We start from the raw sequence: 21,093 nt of genomic DNA, 5'->3' as shown, positions 1-21,093 counted from the left end.
ACCGATAGAAAACACGTGCTAGGACAACTTATGGCGACCAGCTGTCGGTTTAACAAATACCACACTTATTGAAGCAGTACCTTACAATATCTGGTCTAATTCAAACTACTATTTTGCTACAAGGGTTTAAAATTAAGAGAAAAAACGTTTTTCTTTTTCCCGAGTAGCATCTGTTGTATGCGTTATCACTAGACGAATGTCTTATTCCTGTTCCTTTATAAAGTACAAATGTCTTGTAATTTCATTTGTATCTGGTAGAAAATATTGTATATTGTGTATTTCCTTTTATTTAGTTATGTTGCATTTTGTCATTCATCTTTAAAAATGTTTTGTTTGTCTCCAGTTTCCTGAAAATCAAATGAATATTGTGTAAGGAGTTTGAACTGTGTTAGCAAAAAGCGGTTGTTATCTCAGAAGATTTGTGCTGTTGTATTTATTATTTGCTTCATTTCTGCTATGTTCATTTGGTTGGCTTCGCTATGCCTTGTAAGGGTGGCGTGGCCTCGTCAGGCATTTTTCTGCCTTTAGCCTTGTCACCCGAGACAATACATGTGTAAGAATTTTCTCGAATAAATGCAAACAACCACAAAGAATTCACTCGAGCAGCGCAGGACAAGAGTGGTTGGAGTTTAAGGGGAGAAGCCTTCGTCCTACAGGGGACCTAAGTACGGTGTTGATGGCAATGAATATTTTCAAAACTATGTGCCGCAATGAATATGTATCAACAGATGCAGAAATCTCTTTTTACAGCCAGCAAGGTCAGAGTTACAGCAGCTTGAAATCTATTTCAAAGTGTAGTGTAATTGGAGTACGTCTCGAAGTTGTCAACCCAAGAACATCTGTGACAGTCGCAGCCTTTAGGTTTACGTAACGACGCCTTCAAATCAGACTCCGACGCACACCGGTCGGAACTCAATTTTTCGCCTGGTGGGCGTCGGCTTCGTGTGAGCGGAGAACTCCAGGTTCTTGCTTCTTCTCGTTATTTGGCAATCAAAAAAGAAATAAAAGGGGATGGAGCCGTCGCGTTCGCATTCACCCGTGTACTGGATGGCGGAAACAAAGGAATTTAGAGGCTTTCTCAGATTGTCAACTGCAGAGGTCTTGACTATGCCAAAACGTGACATGCCGGTATCCCTTTACACTTTTTACATGTCTGTATGTCTGTATTATTTTTGTGCACCCTCTTACCAGCACCCGCAATACCGCACCCGCAGTATCATAGTTCGGCACCCGCAAGGGCCCTTTGAGGGAAACTATTAATGGGGATGATGATGATGAATAACTCAGCGGAACTGTATGTGAAGTGCAAATGCTTGGCACCTTTCTATTGTACAGTTTTTTTCTTTTTATTTTTGGTTTTGCTCGTCAGTGTTAGGCTTATTGCTGTTCTTCCTGCTGGAACTGTATGAACGGCCACGTGCTATGCTCTCGCTCGATACTGGCAGTATTGAAAATAAATAAATAAATAATAAACACTGACTCCAAAACCCGATATCTTGGCAATCCCAGAAACCATTCGACTGTTTTAACTCCAGGATATATAACTTTTGCGTATGCCCGCAATAGCACAAGTCACCTGCTTTGCTTTCGTGAGTTTATTCCGACACCCACGCTATTGCCCTTGCCACTTTTTCTTCACAAGCCTGCGTATGTTACGCCGATTTTTGGGGTCGTTCCGTCGCTAAAGTAAGGGTACATAATTAGGATGGTTTACCTACCTTGATCACGTAAGAAGTTATACACGTGCTGTCTCTTTCAACGGTTATCGGCAGGATGGGACCAATTCCAATGTCCAGAAGTACCGTTGTCAAATTTAGCTCCTTGACAGGCCCTTGTTCTTCCTTGGTTACGAGTGGCCACTCAGACAGCCCAGAATCGTTCATTATCTGCCACATCACGTTATACTGGTCGCCCATTTCTGGAACAGCTAAAATACCAAGTGTGTACGCAAGGTCACGACCAATAGTTTTAGGCTAGGTATCAGCCATCATGTCATACATATTTAAGTGGCATGCGTCTTCAAACACTGGTAGGCATGTTATAAGAAAGCAGACGCCTCTCTGCCCTCTCGTCAAGTTAACATTGAAAATTAGTTGGAAGGGTTAGGCAACCCATTACAATCATGTATTTAAGAGAAAATAGAAAACTTGGCATTGCGAACGTAGCGATATCTTGGCGCTTTATTTCACTTACCGTCCGATGATAGCCCTTAAAACACGAGTGTTGACTGTATGTTTTCCTGAAGTTATAGTTAGGAGTGTTTGTTTTGAGCATTCGTAATTCTCAATAGTTACGGTTGTGGCTTTTACATTACGGTTAAATCACTTTGCGCTTAAACCCCACTACAGTGCCATGACAACACGAATAAAGAAGTCATAAGGAAAAACGCACGTTTGCCTTACTGAAAACATTTCTCTGATTTATTAACAATTCCGCCAATTTCAACTCAAATATTAAGGTTGCGTTGTTGTTTCAACGAGGCAACCCAACAGGTATGGTAAATATTAAGGAGGTAAACCGAGGGACCAGTGGTGACATCACCACACCCACTTTTTCTCCCGGTCATTGTGATGTCACAGATAATTTCGCCGGGTTGTTGTGACGTCACAGGTACGTGTTTGTGCGATTGGCGTCCGCCTAAGAAAGCGTCCGCCATGCAACATGACTGTGCGATTGCACTGATGCCTCCAGCTTCGTTGTGTCACACCTTTCGAAAGATTACGACCAGTGAATACACGAATAACTTTGTTTTAAGAATTATCGTGCTATGTCACTGTTGTGGCTTCAAAATTTGAGAAATTTTCAATATTTTGTATCGGTCTTCTTTTGTTAAAAAAAGAGTGTTCTGAGGCTGCAACAGAGTTTACTGAAGAGCAAAGGCTGGTTCTTTGAAATTACACAAGATATTAATTCTGACTTCGTTGTCTCTTTAAAAGTTACGCTGCGTAAGAACATTAAATTTTTTTTACAATTTCTATACTTTAGTCACTTACCCATACAAGCGTTGTAAGCCAGGGCCACTTTGTCCGTTGTGTTCTGGTTGTGATCGGAAACAACGGTCATGTTCCCCAATATATCTGAAAGCAAAAAATTTTTAATATTGTTAGCTTAAAAAGTAACAGTTATCGCACATGGATGTGTATACGTCAAGAAAAGCTGAAACTTTGAAACATTCACACTCATACAGCATAACTAGAAAGAAATCAAATATAGCATAAGGGTACCATTTACAATCACTTATATTTAGGACAGACGCGGTAAAAGTGCAATGTTCTAGAAGTTTGAGATTGCAGCAAACATTACTACCGTAATTGTTTTACAAATGCATCAGGGACGTAGCTAACTTCCTTTTTGAATAAAAGTTCGAACAAAATAATGCAGCAATGCTGGAATAGGGTTTGTATACTGTGAAAGCTTCTTCACTCGAACTTTAATCATTCGAACTTATAGATAATTACGGATAGGTCCGGCCAAGTCTTTATAGACGCCTATGCATCAAAAGAACCCGTTAATTCGAACTCGAGGGGCTTCCGCCAATGACTTTTCGAACTACTCCCCACCGCTCTGGCAGCTTGGGGCCTGGCTCACGGCCACAGGAACGACCTCGCCGCCTTCGCATGAGGCTGCGCCGCCTCCACAGAGGACAGAAAACCAAATAGAGAAGTTAAATCAGGTGAAAGAAATCTAAAAGCCCTATAGCCGACGTTTAGGAAGGAGTTTCTTTGCGGACTACGTCGGTGGGGACACGGTCAGAGTTTAAGGCACGCCTACAGATGGCAGCATTTTTGTGTTCAAAAATATAAAACCTGTCGCTTCCACTGACCACAAGGAGGTGGCGGACGAAGCCCCAATGCGGCCATCGCTCGGACGTAATGACAGAATGTAATGCTACGTGTCTCTTCTTCAGCTTGCAGTACTCAAAAAGAAGACATTCCGCTACATTCACTCGTTAGGCAAAAAAGTTCTAGTTTTAGCCAGCAATCATAAAAGGCAGGTTTTTAATAGCCTATTTTTCAAGCATTCAGTTGCTGTCATGCTATACTGCTCCACAATCATCGCATTGTACTGCTTTTGGGCTTCACTTTTGTTAGTTCGAACTTTCATCAATTCGATGTGTAGCGCCGTCTCCTTAGAGGTCGGATTAATGGGCTCTTACTGTACTTGCGTACGCCCTACGTCTAATTATTGCTACCCGCTGCGCCGGCACCGCGAGAGACTTTTTCAGAATAACGTTTTGTCGGTTTTGTGTGGCAAGCACTACCGGCTTCATGCGTTCTTCGGCGAACCTCGACAAGTATCACTTTCGCCTTTAAAAAGTTATCTATTAATGTGCATCATCGAGCCGTCTAAAGGCGTATACATCGCACAGGGTGAATCCGCAAATAGTAAGCGCAAGGGAATAATATAGTGATTAGGTATTTATAGGTTACGAAGGTGCGCTGGTGTTAGCAACTGCCGTTCTCCACGAAGGAGCAGCCGATTCGTCTGATTTACCTACGCCGCGATCTGCAGGTCATTCGTTTGCGCGTGCGGATCCCCTTACGTCTTACTGCACCAGGGTATACGTTAATTGCACGCACACGTTCTTCGAACAGGAACGGGGATACTTTACCTCTCAGCGTTTCTTGCAATACATCAATGAGTGCATAGACAGGTCCGTCGTACGATTTGCTTTCCGGTATGGTGTGGTTCCTTACCCATCCTCCACAAGCGTATGAGTAAAAATCTTCGCATGGGTTGGCACCCGGGTTGAGCGACTCCTTAATTTCCTGTGCTGAAAACACAAACGATCTCCTTTTAGCGGGCATCTTCGGAAGCAAATAAGCTAAAAATGGTGGTTGATTTCTCTGTCATAGGAATCGGTAAAACACGAAAGTGAAATGTGCAGTAAAATCTACAGCTGAGCATGATTTGCGGGTCAGCGGCTGTCTTGTGGGTGTGCTTGGCGAGCGACGGCCTGCTGGTGGGTCACTTCGGCAAAGTTGTACTGGCGTAATTTCTGCGACGAATATGACGTCAATGAAATCTTGGTATATCCCAGCATAAAACACTTTCGTGTTTAAAAAAAACCAGAGAATGAACAACCGTAAGTATAACGTACTCTTTACTACTATCGGTTGCTTCCCCGCAAGAAGACCCTGCGTGCCGGGGTGTACCCATTAAAAACTGCTCGCTCGTTGTACTGGAGTGATTTCCGTGACGGATGTGACGTAAGTGAAATCTTCGTGAATCCCGGAATGAAACATTTTCGTGTAAAAAAAAATACACATAATCGCCGCGCGTGATGGTTTCAAAGTTTGGCGCATTTTAATGTGGTAACCACTAAGCGCTGCGTTGGAGGACGGGCTTTGCGGCTGTCTGTATAGTCACGAACATGGTCTGCCACAGTCGCTCGATCGGCTCTCAGCCACAGCCAGGATTACCGTCCTCGCCTGCGAATGCTGCCTGCATTAGAAGAGCTGCTGAAGGGTACATGGCCTTGTGCAGCTATCCTATCACTTCCGTTGCAGCTGTTCCATTTCGTTATGTGGAACCATACATATCGTGGAAACTAGGGAGGCGGTGAACTGGTGATGTGGCATTCCAATATCCCTGACTACGTAATACCCCTGTTACACAGAAAATCTAGTGACATTTAGAGCAAATCTCATTCCCTCTGAATGTAACTAGTTAGTCGCTACACGAGAATACCGAGTGGCATTCAAGGCAAATGGCATTTAGCGCGTAAAGGAGCTATAGGGGAGCTCATTCAGCTAGACAAAAAAATCAGCAAAAACCAAAGAATACTGTTTCTAAAATCTGCCAGTAAACATGTTTTCCCCTTCATGTTTTTTATATAAACAAAGACAAGTAAATACTTAAGGAGAGGAAATGTTGTTTCCAGGGCGCGAGCTACCCGGATACGGATTCCTTGCGAACTTGTCTTGACTTGCAATGACTGTTTATGTCGCCTAAATGGTGATTTCCTGTTTTTTAATTAAAAAAACTGTTCTGGATGAAAACATTCTAGACGCACTTGAACAATAACTTTGTAATTTTGCGAGCTTGCTAATTGTTACCGCTATCACTATCAAAGGACATTTGTTTCGCCGTGTAGACCTTCACAGTCAAACCGAAAATTATTAACAGCTTATGTCATTTGCTTTGAACATTAGATTTGCCGTGTGACAGGGTTAGACTGCCTTGTTTCACTAATCCGTCCCCTCTGTATAATCGCCATGACCTGAGAGAGAGAGACTCTTTATAGTGGTGTGGAGAGAGCAACTTCTGACAAAGTTTTCTATTTCATTGTGAGGGCAAACACGATCTCACAGTTTCTTTTCCACACCACTTGCGCTGCATCCATGGGGGAGGCGTGGCACGATAGAATTCCGTATATATAAAATGTCGCATATGTAAGGCAGCAGCCACGAATTTAAGTTCGTGGCCCTCGAATGAATGACAGAATGAATGAATTTATTTAGAAGGGAGAAGTCGAACGCCCCGTGCGGGGGAAGGGGAAGACGAGGAGGGGAAATAAACCAGCGGGGGATGGGGTTCATTTAAAACATGTACGCCCCGCGAATGAAACGCGAAAAGTTTGCATGGTGGAACTCCAACGCTTTATATTCTAGGTTTGATTCCCACTATGTTTTTACATGCCATTTGTAAAGGGTAATTAATGTTACTTTTTGAGTAGTGTTGTTAGTTCTTCAGCGGTAAAACCAAACTGACGTCTAGTTTTACAACCACAGAGAATTTTTGCTGCCTAAGCGTTAGCAACTAGCGGCATCAATTACGGGATCCCCAGGCATCTCCCCCGCCCACTCATTTTGCTTCTACCCACAAAGCTATTGTAGCGGCATGGCAGCGTGTCTGAGAGGCCAGGTGTATTTCAACAGCGAAGCTGCTTAGCAAATCGCAGTTTTTCGTGTCCGCAGATAAAAATACTAAGAAATTGCCGAGTGCGCGCACGTCAGTGGAGGCCTGGCGACGGCCGCCGGACAGTTCACAAAATCAAAAAATACTGAGTGCTCGTGCGTGTGCGCCTCGCGACAACAGCCCAGGGACCCGCGAGCATGTTTTCAAGGGAAGCATAACAACTTAGGAAGATTGGCCGAGATTGCGGCTACCGGCCGGCAGCTAAAAAACGAAGGAAATGCCCAGCGCTCGTGTATGCATGCCTCACGGCGACCACACAGCATCCCCGTTGCACGTTTGTCAGGCCTAGCATGCGTACTTTGGGAGATTGGCCAAGATTGAGGAAGAAAAGAGAAAAAATTCAGCGTTCGTCGTAATCGTGGCAACACCTGCTCGGAACGAGAAAGACACGTCATAGCGTACACCGCTCAAAGGTGATGTGCAATGATTATCACTTCCCAAAAATGGAGGCAGCTGACACTTGTAGCAACAATGATGCAATAAATGTCGTTGCGGCAGCGAAGAAAAAGCAAATCGTCTCTAATCGTGGACTTAAACCTTCGTCATGGTCGTCACGGTTGCGTACAGCTTCGCTACCTTCAAGTCTTACGCAGTAGTGTGCGCTTCCTTCATTTTGTAATTTTACCTTGTCTAGTAAGCCTTGTAGCTCCTCTCGCAGCACGCCATCGAGGTGCGGAGGGAAGGCTGACGATCTGTTTACTGAATGAGCCGAAAAGCTTCAGTATGTGTGAATGCGCGTGCCTATATGTGCGTCAATAGGCTCGGTCTTTATTTCAGACCGTTCCCTCGGCTCTACACACCGTAAGCTTTATAGAAACCCGGCCTTCAGTTAGCCATGTTGACCTACACAACACTCATATAGTTCCTTTGTGTTGTTCTTCGACACCTCAGCTGCCATGAATAGTAATGTTTCGTGAAAATTTTCTAAGTTATTGCTTGCAATGTTTTTTGGGCTGAGATGTGGTCGATGTGGAGATGTCGATGTGAATCCCCCGTTACAGTATGGTCGCCTTCACGAGATCCTAATTTAGAGCTTCGGGACGGAAAGCCAGCACAGGGTAACGACCACGCGTGTACTGATTGCAAGCGTCACACTTCACAGTAAACGCGCCGTTTCGCACGGCGTCTCAGGTAGCACGTTGTGGCTGGCCGTTGAAATGTACAGGGGCTGCAGGACGCCATATCCATGCTAATTAGCCACAATAGAAACATAATCTGAAGCTGCTACAGCTATTTCACTCGAAGCGGTGCCCGTAACGCAAAGCAGGAGAAAATATGGCTACGCTAACAAACTGGTTTGTGACAACATACGATTATGGCGAAGATTTGAATAGACACTAATCATACGATTATCTTTGCGTAGCTGCGGTCTCAGGTATTAAGCACGGCGCTTTATTGATAGAAAAAATTTCCTTTTGTTGATTCTTTTAAAGGGGCGATGAAGACATAAAACAACTTTGCACGGCTTGTAAACGCTAGCCTTTGTTAACCCACTCAATGCTTTTGAAGCAGAGAAAGGTTTATTGAAAAAAAAAAAAAAAAACGCATTATTGGCAATTTGTGAAATGCGAGCTACAGCGGCATGATATCTATTTATGTATTTATTTATTGGTACCGATAGGATGATACAGTATTACAGAGGGGGGGGGGTTATGAACAGAAACAGAACAGAAGAAGTGCATTATACGATACAACTAAATTTTATTGCTTAACAATGATTGCGAGCAAACAGAAACAGAACAGTCGTAGTGCATTATGCGATACAAAAAAAGTCTTGCTTATACAATGTTGGCTAAGTCGTTCTTATAATTGGTGATCTTGGATGGTGGGCGCAAGTACCGGAAGGTGGTTCCATTCAATGGATTTACGAGGTATATATAACTGAAAGAAACTGTTGGTTTGGCATGATGGCACTGCTAGTTTATGAACGGGATCTGAACGAGATGTATACTGTGGAGGGAAATTGAGCTCATCTAGTAGGATGGGATGGTGAAATACTTATCAAACAGGCTGAGGCGAAAGATTCTGCGTCGAGATGCTAAATATGGCAGGTTAAGACTAGATTTCTTCGCTGTTATGCTGGCTGTTTGATTATAGTTTGTAAGTACAAAACAGATGGAGTTGTTTTGGATCATTTCAACTGAATGTATTAGGTTATGTTGGGCTGGATCCCAAACGGAGGCGGCGTATTCGAGTTTCGGACGAATCAGTACTGTATATAAAAGGAATTTTAATGAGCAAGGGCCTTCAGAAAAAATTACGGCACAAATAACCAAGCATCCTGTTACCATTATTAATGACATAATCAATGTGAAAACCCCAGGCCAGATTGGAGGTTCCATGAACACCTAAATATTTCTAACTGTTAACAGTATCTAAAGCAACGTTATTAAGGAAGTAGGAAGGCAGAGCGTCACAAGTTCTCGATACTCTCATGAATTTACATTTGCTAGTGTTTAGTTGTATGGACCAAGTAGTAAATCAGACAGAAATTTTATTAAGGTCTGTTTGGAGGGCGGATACTTCAACATTACAGGTTATGTCACGAAAAAAAAAAACGCAATCGTCGGCAAGCAAATGTATGCTAGAAGAAATTTCAGAAGGTAGATCATTTATATAGATAAGAAAACGGAGAGGACCCAGTGCGGAACCTTGCGGTACTCCAGAACGGACGGGTGCTTGCGGGGAACTAGTATTATTAGCTGACGCGTACTGTAAACGATTGCCTAGAAATACTTCGAGCCAAGTAAGAAGTTTAGGGTCAACATTTAGTTGGTGATGTCTAGATGTCAAAAACTTATATGAAACTTTATCGAACGCTTTCGAAAAATCAAGAAATATGCAGTCAGCTATTGACGAACGGTCGAGGATGATGTTGGATTTGTGTGTGAAAGATACCAATTGTGCTTCACATAAGGAAGTCTTACGGGAACCGTGCTGCATGTTTGTGAAAAATGAATTTCACTCAAGGAAATTACCAAGATTTCAAGACAAAACTTGTTCAAATATTTTGCATGGTATGCTAGTAAGAGATACAGGGAGATAATTTAAAGGAGAGTGGTTGCTACCTGATTTATGTTATGTAATCAGCTTTCCGACCTGCCAATCAAGAGGTAGGCAACTATTTTTAAGGGACTGTTGGAAAGTCATGGTAAGTAGAACAGACGAGTAAACACTAGTATTTACTAAAAACTTGGGAATTATTAAATCTCTACCGGGGGCCGAAGACGGTTTTAGCGACTTGATTAGGGCAGCAACACTAATTGTTTTAATAATTATTAGGGGCATGCTGGGATAATTAAATTGTTGTAAGGAAGGTGCAATATTGCTTGAATGAACTGAGAAATTCGCTGTAAAACCATCATTAAGTATGGTCGCGGAACCATTCAGTTGAATTGTATTTCCAGCAATATCGACACGGGTTATAATAGTGTCATTTCGCTTGGTGTACGAGTGCTCCAATTTTTTTAATATCAGTTGATAACATAGATGGCAATGTTTTCCGTAAAAACTTCTTTTTGGCACTCTTTATTGCTGCTATATATTGATTAGAAGCCGATTTGCAGGCAGTCCACCGATTAATGTTTCAGGATGTTTTCGTTAACTTATATGAACGGTATTTCTAGTTAAAAAGACGCGTTATGTGTGGGACGTACCATGGTGCATTGTGGTTAGCGATAACTCTGCGCGCAGGAAGATATCGGTTAGATAAGTCATGAACCATCGCAAGAAACATGTCCCAGTTAGATTGTACGCTGCGCTTATCGAAACCTTCTAAGAAACGGTCAAGGAAGGAACATAGCTCGTTGTTAATCGCTGAGATGTTTGCCTTCTTGTAATCACGTATAGGTTTTGCTTTTTGAGAGGCTTTCGGACGGAATATGTTGATGCAGACAGATATCAATAAATGGTCACTCAAGGCGGGCAAGGGTGTCATGTCAAGATCACTAAGGACATTCAGGGCAGGAGCGCATTTTTATCGGTGTTTTATATGCTAACGTCCAGTTAATACACCGATCTAAACAAGATAGCTCAGTCATATCTTTGGTGGTAGCTTACGTCGGCGGGCGGAAATCGCATAAACAAGATTCCGTGACGTCATAGAGAAGACGCCAGAAAGTTGTTGGGGTTGAATCTGTAGTCATTTAATAACTCGATTATTTCTTGGACGTTTGCAATAAAATTCATTTCATTGTAATAGTGACAAGGCAGTGCATTTAATGACCCAAACTTGTATTTTGTCTTCATGGCCCCTTTAACAATCATAACTGAACACTGATCGATCGGTATATACTACTATTTTTCTGTGTATCCGAGTAGCCATTGCGACAGTGAACAGGAATCGCGATTATTTATCTCACAAAAGAATTCTTCATCGTTATGTAGGGCCATAATTGTTCACGGTCCGGCTGGAGTGCAAGTGAGTTCTTGAGGTGCATATTACGGGTTTTGATTGCCCAGAGTTTTGATTCTGGTTGCGGTGTTTTTCGCCAGATATTTTTTTGTCAGGTTCGAGCCAAGGCGACTACCAACAATATTGCATTAGTTGCGGTGATAAGCCACAGCGACGTGAATAATTGTTCTCTAATTGTTCTTGTGAAACTGTTTTCTCTAGAGAAGTAAAGAAATTATACCCCGAAAAATAGCTTGAAAATAGTAAAATACGCGGTACCTCTTTGCAGGCACACAGGTGAACTGCACACGAAATATTCATCTGAAAAGCAAAACGAAAAACGATATTTAAAACAAGGACACGCGTTTGACATTACACAAACACTTGGTAGCACTCTTGGTGTTCATAATAATTGATTTATGCAAGCAGACATCATTTCAGGGATGCTTAAAGTTGCCTACCTAATCTGTTCTCCGTGTGTGTTAGCAGATGATTGCATACTGGACAACGGAAGTTAATTTAATCTCATCGGCTCAATGTTTCAGTACGGTTGCACAGAGTGGATGAATCTACTCGATTTTGCATACGCTCGCCATTCCCATTTAGCTGCGACGTCCACATACCCATGGACGTCCGCATATCCAGGTCGATCACCCGTAGCTCACGCCTCGCGTGGGAACTGGGAAAAGCCACCACTATGAGTGCTCCCTTTGCGTTACTGAAGCTACACAGCAATGTGTTCAATCGGTTACCGAATCAGTGGCAGCCAAAGCGTGTGGAGGGAAGCTTGACAGGCAAGCGAGATCCCACCTCGTCGTAAACCGCTCTTCTAGACTCTTATGTCCTTTTGACAAGACGGATCTGCTGTCAACGCGCCGTTAAAGTTGCGACGTTTCTTTTCTGGAGAAAAGAAGCTCGTACGTGACAAGAACTAGTTAAAGTCTGCATACAAATGAATTTGCACTTCATAAGCTGAATGTGGCATTTGCTACTTGTAAGCCTTCAGCTCCAGGTGCAGACAACCGACATATTACGTCGACTGAGCTACAACCTGCGTCATCACGCTCAGCACACTTCGCGTTAGTCGCGCACCATCATGGTGGACCATTGTAGATGGAATCGTAAGCCTAATGTTCTTAGACATGGATGGCGGTTCCTATAAGTTTTGCAAAAAACCTTTCATCATGTAGGCAGCAGGGATCTCACCTCCTCCGGATGCCGGTAGTGCATGTCCGGCGGCGCAGGCAGCTGACAGGAGAAGCAGCACAGCCGTAAGCACGTTTGCTGCACGCATCACCCTGAGCATGCTACCGCACTGCGGTCGCTCACTCGTCCGTAATGACGCGATCATTCGTACAGACGCCGTACACGAGCTTTCCGGTATTTCTGCTCAGCGCTGTCACGGCTGCCTTTAAAGGAGCGGAACTCACGTCGTACAAAACCGGTCTTGGTGAGAGAGGGAGGAGGCAAAGGCATGATCGAAAGCCACTTGGGCTGCATCTGTAGCACCCACGAAAGAGGAAAAGCAGTAGCTCCAAACTTTTTCCAGCAAATCGCGCTCATGTAGCAAGTCCCAGGACTGCGAATGTGTGTTCTCTGTGCATAGACGTTAGGAAGCATCACACGGATGCTGAACTCCAATTTCGACGACATTAATTACGCTCGTATGACTGGATATATGCTACCTGGCTTGCACCCATGTACTGGCACAAAGACTTCCTCTTTTAACGGGTACAGGGGATTTGCTGATTTGGCGTCTCCCCTCGACATATAATTTGCATATTTTTTGCGCACTCCTTCATTGCAGCCCCAACGCTTGACAACTATTTGCGAAAGCGCTTTGTCCGTGACGCTACCGTATACATCGACTTGACCCGCCGCCGGTGTTTCGCTAATTTAGCACATCCCTTCGACTTGCATAGACTTCATGCCTGCCAGACTGCTTCGTCGCAGCCCGTATACGCTTGAGGACATGTTTGCGTTACGTGTTTGTCGACGGCGCTACCGGTAGCACCTCGGGGAAGGGGGAGGGGGGGGGGGAGAGACTTTCTGCCAAGAAAAAAAAAACTGCCCAGGCTGCGTGGTTCTTTTATATGCAGCAGGAAAAGTACCCGTACTATACAGTGCTCTAAGAGGTTGAATAGAACCACCGCCGCTGGCTCAATGGTTAAGTCACTGCGCTGCTGAGCGCATGGACGAGGTTTCAATCCCGGCTGCGGTAGCTAATTTTCTGATAAATACGAAAAGCGAAAACGCCCCTCTGTCAAAAAAATTCCCCGCATTTCCCCGAGGGGAAGAATGTGAAAGTGCGAATGCACGAGTTGAATTTGCGCGGTTCGGTAATGTTCGCGAAAGAGAGATCACACACACACGCACAACTACAAAGAAAGAAATATGCATTTATTCACAGACACCTATTTGTGTTGTCGTTGTACTTGATTGCTAGAGCGGATCTCAGCTTTGAAATTTCGTGTCAGTGCTCCTTTAAGCGGGTGCATTAGCCCTTTTCACGCCCGATTCCTGGCCAATCCCCCACGTGGGTATGTGCCATGTCAGCGGCCAGGCAGCGCGCGCCCATCTCCCCCCGTTGCCAAGGAAGACGAGGAGATTCCTGGCCAATCCCCCACGTGGGTATGTGCCACGGACATCGCCGGTGGACGCAGGTTCAGGGTCGCTTAAGAAGTGCATTCGCACTTAAAATTGGGCGCACGTTAACGATGTCCGGGTGGGCGCAAGTAATAGACCTTTCCAGAAAGTTGCGCGCGCCCCCAAACGGTGGCCGCAAAGCAGCCGGGGAACTGTGAGCACCCCTGGAGCCGCCGCCGCTGCCGCCCGGGCCGCTCTTCATGTAGCTCTACCGTGCCAAACCGTGCCGTGCGCGACAGCGCCTGTGGAGGTAGCATTTGTTGACCGTGCAGCTTCGGCGTTAAACATTGTGTGATGTACGCAGAACATATGCTATCCTGGACAGCTGTTTTGATTACTGGCTTCTTTTTCAAACTTCAGCATTTTTACCACAACCCGCATTTCTTCAACAAACTGCGGCGTTTTGGGGAGTGGCAGTGTGTATCCCGTCGATTCATGCTACACTATGTCTGTATTTGTTTCAAATACTGTTGCCTAAGAGGTGGCAAGTCTTATTGTGCAATCCTGAGCTCTTTTGCTGTTTTCGGCTGCGTGTAATTATGAAAATAGAAATGTTTATTTCAGTGGAAAAAAAGACGAGGCAGCTAGCATGGTATTATTACAATAAAAGACACGTACACTTTTAATTATTCCGTTCGCAAAACTAACCAATACCGACCAAAAGGTAAAACTGTTCAGAGGGCGCCAATACAAAACACGCATAGTTGACATTTTGCTTAATTATCAATTGAGAAGTGGTTCATGTGTGAAGTTGCTCAGGTAGCAACAAATTTTCCATATCTGGTTTGGCTTGTAGCCATCACATTTGGGAAAACATACCACGGTATTCTCAAGTTCTTCACTTCTCGATAACTGGCTAAACGTGTCTCCTCAGGTTGGCGATTTGCCGTGTGCGTGTTTCCTCCGCTACTGTCAGTTGACGTCGACCGTTTAACACGGGGGGTTTGCGCAATTTAACGCCAAGTTCACGGAGCTCATCTTCGATCAAGAATCCTGGGTCAGCTATGGCGAGCTGTCTCCTTTGTTTTCTCACAGGAAGTACACCCCACCTTCAAAGTGGGGAATAATAAAATCCACAATGAGTGACCGAAAATAAACAGTCGAAATGCTGAACTCACAACAGCAGAAACCCCGTTCCTCCAATGCCGCAGGAAACGGTCTGCAGGCAGTCGCTGTCGTTGGAGAAACCGCATCGTTGCCTGCTGGAGCGAAAGTATTGCTTTATAGCCCTGTTACGCCCTTTGTGCTGAAATTCATTTCAAAACTGGCGTTGATTACTCTGAGCTGACAGGAGTATCTCGACAGTGCTGCATATCACTAGTTCGTCTTGGATGCCTGGAAGCGGGACGGGCGCCTAGGAGGCCGGCGTTTCGTTCACTTCGCGGCAGCTAGGAAACAAAACATACAAAAAGTTTAATTTACGTTATAATTCTGAGCGTACCTGTCTTTACCGGATGACACCTCTCGGAGAAGACCCGGTGTGTTAAAATGGTCGCATACGGTCCATGTACCATTTGCGTCTGCTCGCGTTGAAATGGGCTCTACATATCCTGTGACGCTTGGACGGCTCCCACAAAGCGAATCGGCCATCACGACCCTCGCGATTTATCAGACGAACCCATTCCTTTTCAAGTTTCTTGTCCTTCGGAAACTTGCTCAATAAAACATGCCTGTCTCGTAGCGTATTGTTGTCCCAACTGAGCACACAGCACGTTTGTCCGCCTCATGCTGCTTCCTTGGCGCCATATCGTCAGTATCGCGTAAACCACAAACGCTAAGGCAGGTCGTAAACGAGTGTAGCTTTACACAAGCGGGAATGCATCACGAACAACGTGTGCACACGATATGGGCTTCTTCGTTTTCCCACTCGGCTCCCCTCGGGCTGCCGGATGCAAGAGCTGGTTATTTGTATTTTTCTCGGGGAGCTCAAGTGTCACATTTGTTTTTTATTTCCTCGTGTTGAGGAATCTCTCTTTTCCCGCGGGTAGCCAGAAGCGCGAAAACGCTTTTCAACTGGCAGCAGCTGGTTCCACTCTGCAAGCTAGCAGACGACGAGCAGACGACGTTGCTAGCAGACGACAAAAGGTTCTCATGCGGTAAAGGATGCGGAGTTTATTTCTTATTTTGGGTTCTATGGTTTAAAGATGACTTAATTGATGCGCAATATAACTTTGCAAGCACAGCATTTCACTCTACTTAAACTTTGTCCTTCGACGGGCTCGCTCCGCGCACGCGGCGCGCGGCGCGACCACCCCGTCGCCGCTCGCCCCGCGTGCGCACGCAGTTCCCATGACGCTTTGCGCGGGCACGCCAGGGGAAGGAGCGGCGCTGCAGTTTCTGGAAAGGTCTATCCGGAGGCCTCCACTACGGCGCGTCTGATAGCCCGGGGGTAAGCTTAGGTACATCAAACCCCTCAACGAATCGGCCCGCTGGCATGCCGGTAAGCAGGCACGCTGTCAGACACGATCGTGCGGGCTATTGCCCTGGAAGCACGCTTTGAAGTTTTCATGCCGAGAGACGAGACCACGAGTAGGGGAAGGCAGTAAATACCTCGATGTAGGTGGGAAATAAGAAAGCTCGAGGGCGAAGAATGTTCCTAGGCCGTACTGAACAGTAGTGGTTGGATGTCAACGAGACAGGTATTGGTCCCGCAATATACGTAGATTGATGAAGATGAGAAGATGACAACAATGCGGTACATACCAGTATATATAAGAAAAAAAGTTCGAACATTGGGGAGAAGAGACATCTGCTTCCCTCCATAAAGAACAACCTGGTGTCGATACTGCGGGTATGGCACGTTTCTTGGCGAAAGGTTGCCCTACGGCATCAGAAAAAGTGGCGCATTTCCAAGATAACAGACCAACTACGTGGCGTAATACGGGACTCAACTTAGGTAGCGACCACTGCATACTCGAAATCAAGGTGGCCCTAAGATACTCAAAATCAACTACGTCCACCCGTAGTCATCGACTGACCGACTGGAACGCTTTCCGTCAGCAGGAAATTGCCCCTACCATCGACGATCTCGAAGGCTGGACTCGCAACCTCATCGATGCGGCGGAAAGAACGAGCATGGTGGTGGAGGCGGACGAGGCCATTCCCACCATGGACCCCCGCTTAGCCCACATGATCGAAGCAAGACAAGCGTTACAGCGAAGATGGAAGCGCATGAGGCATAACAGAAACTTGCGCAAACGCATTGCTCAGTTAGGACGGGACATCGAAAAATACAGCAGACAGCTATGCGCGCAACAGTGGCATGCCATCTGCAATGAGGCGGACGGCCAAATACACACCGGTCGAACATGGAAGCTACTTAGACACCTGCGCGACGAGACGCAGAGCAAGTCCTATCAACAACACCTACTCTCGCAAATCCTACATGCGGCCATTAAAGAACGCGGCGAAAAGGAGGTGCGCAAACAACTCAACGAGCAATACCTTCCGACCACCGACTCAGTCCGACACCCGGACTACGAGGGCGCAGACAACCCCGAGTTGGATGCAGAGCTGGAGGAATGGGAGATCCGCCGTGCGATTCAAGAGCTAAATTGCAAATCGGCGGCGGGACCAGACCTAGTGCACAACAAAATCCTACGTAACCTAAACGACACTGCAGTCACAGCCCTAACGAACTACTACAACGAGTGCTGGCGCACTGGGATCATACCCAAGCAATGGCGCACAGCAAGAACGGTACTCATACCCAAACCAAACAAGCCTCCGAACATAGGAAACCTCCGCCCAATCTCCCTGACTTCGTGCGCCGGGAAAGTACTTGAACACGTGCTCAACAATCGGTGGCAGCGATACCTAGAAGAGCACAACATCTACCCTGACACAATGCTAGGATTCCGGGCCCGCCTGAGCACACAAGACGCAATGCTGCTCATCCAACAAGACCTGCTCGAGAACCCCAGCAAGGTCGACTGCAGAGCGATTCTTGCACTGGACATCAAGAGTGCATTCGACAACGTTTCGCATGCCGCTATATTATCACAAGTCGAACAGCTCGGACTGGGAAAACGCACCTACAATTACGTACGAGCATTCCTCACCGACAGAACAGCAAGTCTCCACGTTGGGCACCTCCAACTAGAAGAACGGAAGCTGGGAAGTACCGGCGCACCGCAAGGAGCCGTTATTTCCCCTTTCTTATTTAATCTCGTGATGATGCCGGTGGCCAAGCGACTATCCCGCCTTCCACACGTCCGACACACGATCTATGCGGACGATATAACGCTATGGATGGCGGGGGGCACCACTGGTCACATAGAAGCGTCGCTACAGGAAGCGATACAACAAATCGAAGAAGGCCTGCGGGGGACGGGACTTCGATGCTCGCCACAAAAATCTGAGCTTCTGATCCTCCCACCTCTCGGATACTGGCGTAAACCGTCCGCTGCAGATGCAGTCAATGTAACGCTGCAAACAGAGGACGGCTCTCATATCCCCCACGTCAAGAGCACCAGAGTGCTAGGCATGCACATTGATGCGAGCAACGACAACCACACCGCCCTAGATCGACTGTTGACGAAGACGGGAATCGCCACCCGCCTTATCAAGCAGGTCTCTACGAGGAAACATGGAATGAGAGAGGCCAACCTCCTCCGTCTCGTACAGTCATTTGTGGTAAGCCACATATCCTATGTAGGCGCTTTTCACAAGTGGAGACGACATGAAAGGGACAGGATCAACGCGGCGATCAGAAAATCATACAAGGCGGCACTAGGTCTACTCGGCAGCACTAGTAACGACGCACTTGCACGACTGGGAGTACACAACACGCTGGAAGAGATAAGCGAAGCACAGCGAACGGCGCAACTCAACCGGCTAGCTACCACCAATGCTGGCAGGGAGATCCTCCGAAAGATCGGTCTACGACCGCCACAAGCCGAATCCTACGGACTAGAAACTCCCGCGCACGAACGAATCAACAAAGAGGTAGTACGTAAGCTGGTCATACTACCGCTACCACGCAACGTACACCCAGAACGCAACGAGGACCGCAGACGGGCCAGAGCCAAGGTCCTGATCGAAACTCACGCAGACGACTCGCAAGCAGTCTATGTCGACGCAGCCAAACACCACTGCAAACCGGATATATTTGTACTGGCAATTATCCGGGCAACGGACGGCCAGACGATCAACGCGTGCAGCATACGTGCCACGTCGGCGGAGCAGGCGGAGGAAGCCGCCATCGCCTTGGCTCTCAGATGCCGACCGGAAGTAACCACGATACTCAGCGATTCTCGCTCAGCCATCACCCACTACAGCAGAGGGTACACTGGAGCCCCGGCTGCCAAGATACTACCCAATGTCAAAACCACCACCACACACCTAAGATGGTTTCCAGCCCACACGGGGACCGTCTCTGGACGCTTCGCCAACCGTAACGAGGAAGCGGACGCCGTCGCGCGTGAGCTCGCGTGCCGCACGACGCCCCCCCGCCCCTCGGAAGCGGAAGAAACGACCACAGCTAACTTCGAACCACTCATGGAATTCGGAGAGATACTCGGCTGGTACCGGGAGACCCGCCGACAACTACCCACGCCTCATCCAGGTTTAAGCAGAAGAGAAGGTGTCCTTCTACGACAACTACAAACCAGGACTGTCCTCACACCGGCACTCGCTCGACATGTGAACCCCGGATTGTTTGCGAGTGTAATGTGCAGTGCGTGCGGGGACGGACCGGCTACCTTAGCCCACTTGATGTGGGGGTGTGGTGTTCCCGTGCAGGGGAATACCTGGGACTCGTTTCCACCGGACATTGAACAGTGCGTCACGTCGCCCCATCAGGCGATGCAACTCCAAGCTATCCAGCGGCTCGATGCTGCGCTGGCCCGGCAGAGGCGAACGGAGACTCCTCCTAGTAGCCAATGATGAGTCAGGCAACATAGAGGTCTAGCGAGACAGAGGGGTGGCGAAGCCCTGCGCGGCATGACCCACTCCCTCACACGCGGGATAGTGATAATAAAGTCTTGTTCTCTCTCTCCCAGAAAAAGTTTGAAAGGTACAACAATGCACCCGCTTCAGGCAAGAATCGAAAGAGAGACCAGTGCTGGGGCGCTCTTATCCAACTCTTAAGATATGGGGGTTTCCCAGGATGGAGCCCTGTTTCTTGGAGTTGTTCAATTCGGCCTTTTCTAAAACCTGGGCAAGTCCACAACTGGTGTTCAACGTCAGCTTCTGAGTACAGTGAATTGGGCGAGTTGGAATTGATCCATAATACAACTGTGCGGTAACACGAGGTAACGAGATCGCACTTGGTTTTGACTAAGCCGGTGGTTGGCGGGGGGAGATAAAAGAAGGGGTTGCTCACGTGTCGAAGTATGATAGCTTTGCTGAGCATGAGTTTTTGAACTTTATTTTTGTTTTGAGTGTACGACGCGGTGAGTGCGAAGGCGCGAAGATTTGGCTGTTCCTATAAATTACTTGTTTCCTGAATAAAAAATGAGTTGTTACTCTGCGCCGCGTCCTGTATTATTTGTGCCTCTTTTTGTGTCCTAGTGCTACCACGCAGTTATATTATGGGTCAGCTTCTTACGCAGGAAGCACACAGAAGGGGAAGATGTCCGCAAATTGCGCGTGATGGCGGGAAAGCCAAGGAGTTGTAAACTGTTTGGGATAACGCCACCTACCTCGAAGCTTCTGCAGCAGGACCACCTCCCAGTGAGCGAGCCCACTGGGGGGGTAGTTCCACGCCGTGGATGTAGAGCAGGCGTGGTGAAGCAAAGGTTCTCCTATTCCACCTGCAGTTCTTCTACGATAGATACAGGAAGTTGTAGTGGCCGTGTGAAGTCTCTTCGGTGATAGGCGCGATCTGCAGCTATGCGGGCGGAAACCATGTCCCGGAATATCCGCAAAATACAGACAAGGTATGGGTAATTGTCCATAATCATTGAATGCATGCGGCCAGGCATGTCCCCTGCGTGAAGCGACGTAAATCCGGAATCACGTCCCTTTAGTCTGTGGAAATTTCAAGCTTCATTCCACTAGTAACTATCGGTGCAAACACCTGCAGACTAACCCGAATAGCAGTAAGTTCTACTACCAGGCTATGTAAAGCACGGAGGAACGCGTACCGCAAGTTTGATTTGGGGAAGCATTCGTATGGTCAAAGCGTTCAC

The 21,093-nt window shown here is 46.7% G+C and overlaps 1 protein-coding gene and 1 long non-coding RNA gene across 2 annotated transcripts in view; one reads left to right on the top strand and one right to left on the bottom strand.

The window, feature by feature from the left end:
* Positions 1–12,713, bottom strand: part of LOC144163101 (neprilysin-1-like) — a 31,143-nt gene extending 18,430 nt beyond the window's left edge. The window contains exons 1-5 of the mRNA XM_077693903.1: positions 12,521–12,713; positions 11,594–11,635; positions 4,613–4,774; positions 2,994–3,077; positions 1,719–1,927 (exon numbers count right to left, since the gene is read on the bottom strand). Coding sequence (XP_077550029.1) covers positions 1,719–1,927; positions 2,994–3,077; positions 4,613–4,774; positions 11,594–11,635; positions 12,521–12,665 — 642 coding nt within the window. The 5' untranslated portion in view covers positions 12,666–12,713. The remainder of the gene's footprint in view (positions 1–1,718; positions 1,928–2,993; positions 3,078–4,612; positions 4,775–11,593; positions 11,636–12,520) is intronic.
* The window catches only part of LOC144163104 (uncharacterized), a 350,313-nt gene that overhangs the window by 318,129 nt on the left and 11,091 nt on the right, over positions 1–21,093 (top strand). The gene's annotated exons all lie outside the window — the stretch shown is intronic.

Source organism: Haemaphysalis longicornis, unplaced genomic scaffold (assembly GCF_048455015.1).
Source record: "Haemaphysalis longicornis isolate Haplotype H1 unplaced genomic scaffold, Haemaphysalis longicornis Haplotype H1 scaffold_12, whole genome shotgun sequence".
NCBI lineage: Eukaryota > Metazoa > Arthropoda > Arachnida > Ixodida > Ixodidae > Haemaphysalis > Haemaphysalis longicornis.
Note: the sequence above shows the minus strand (reverse complement) of the source record. Positions and strands in the feature narration are given on the sequence as shown.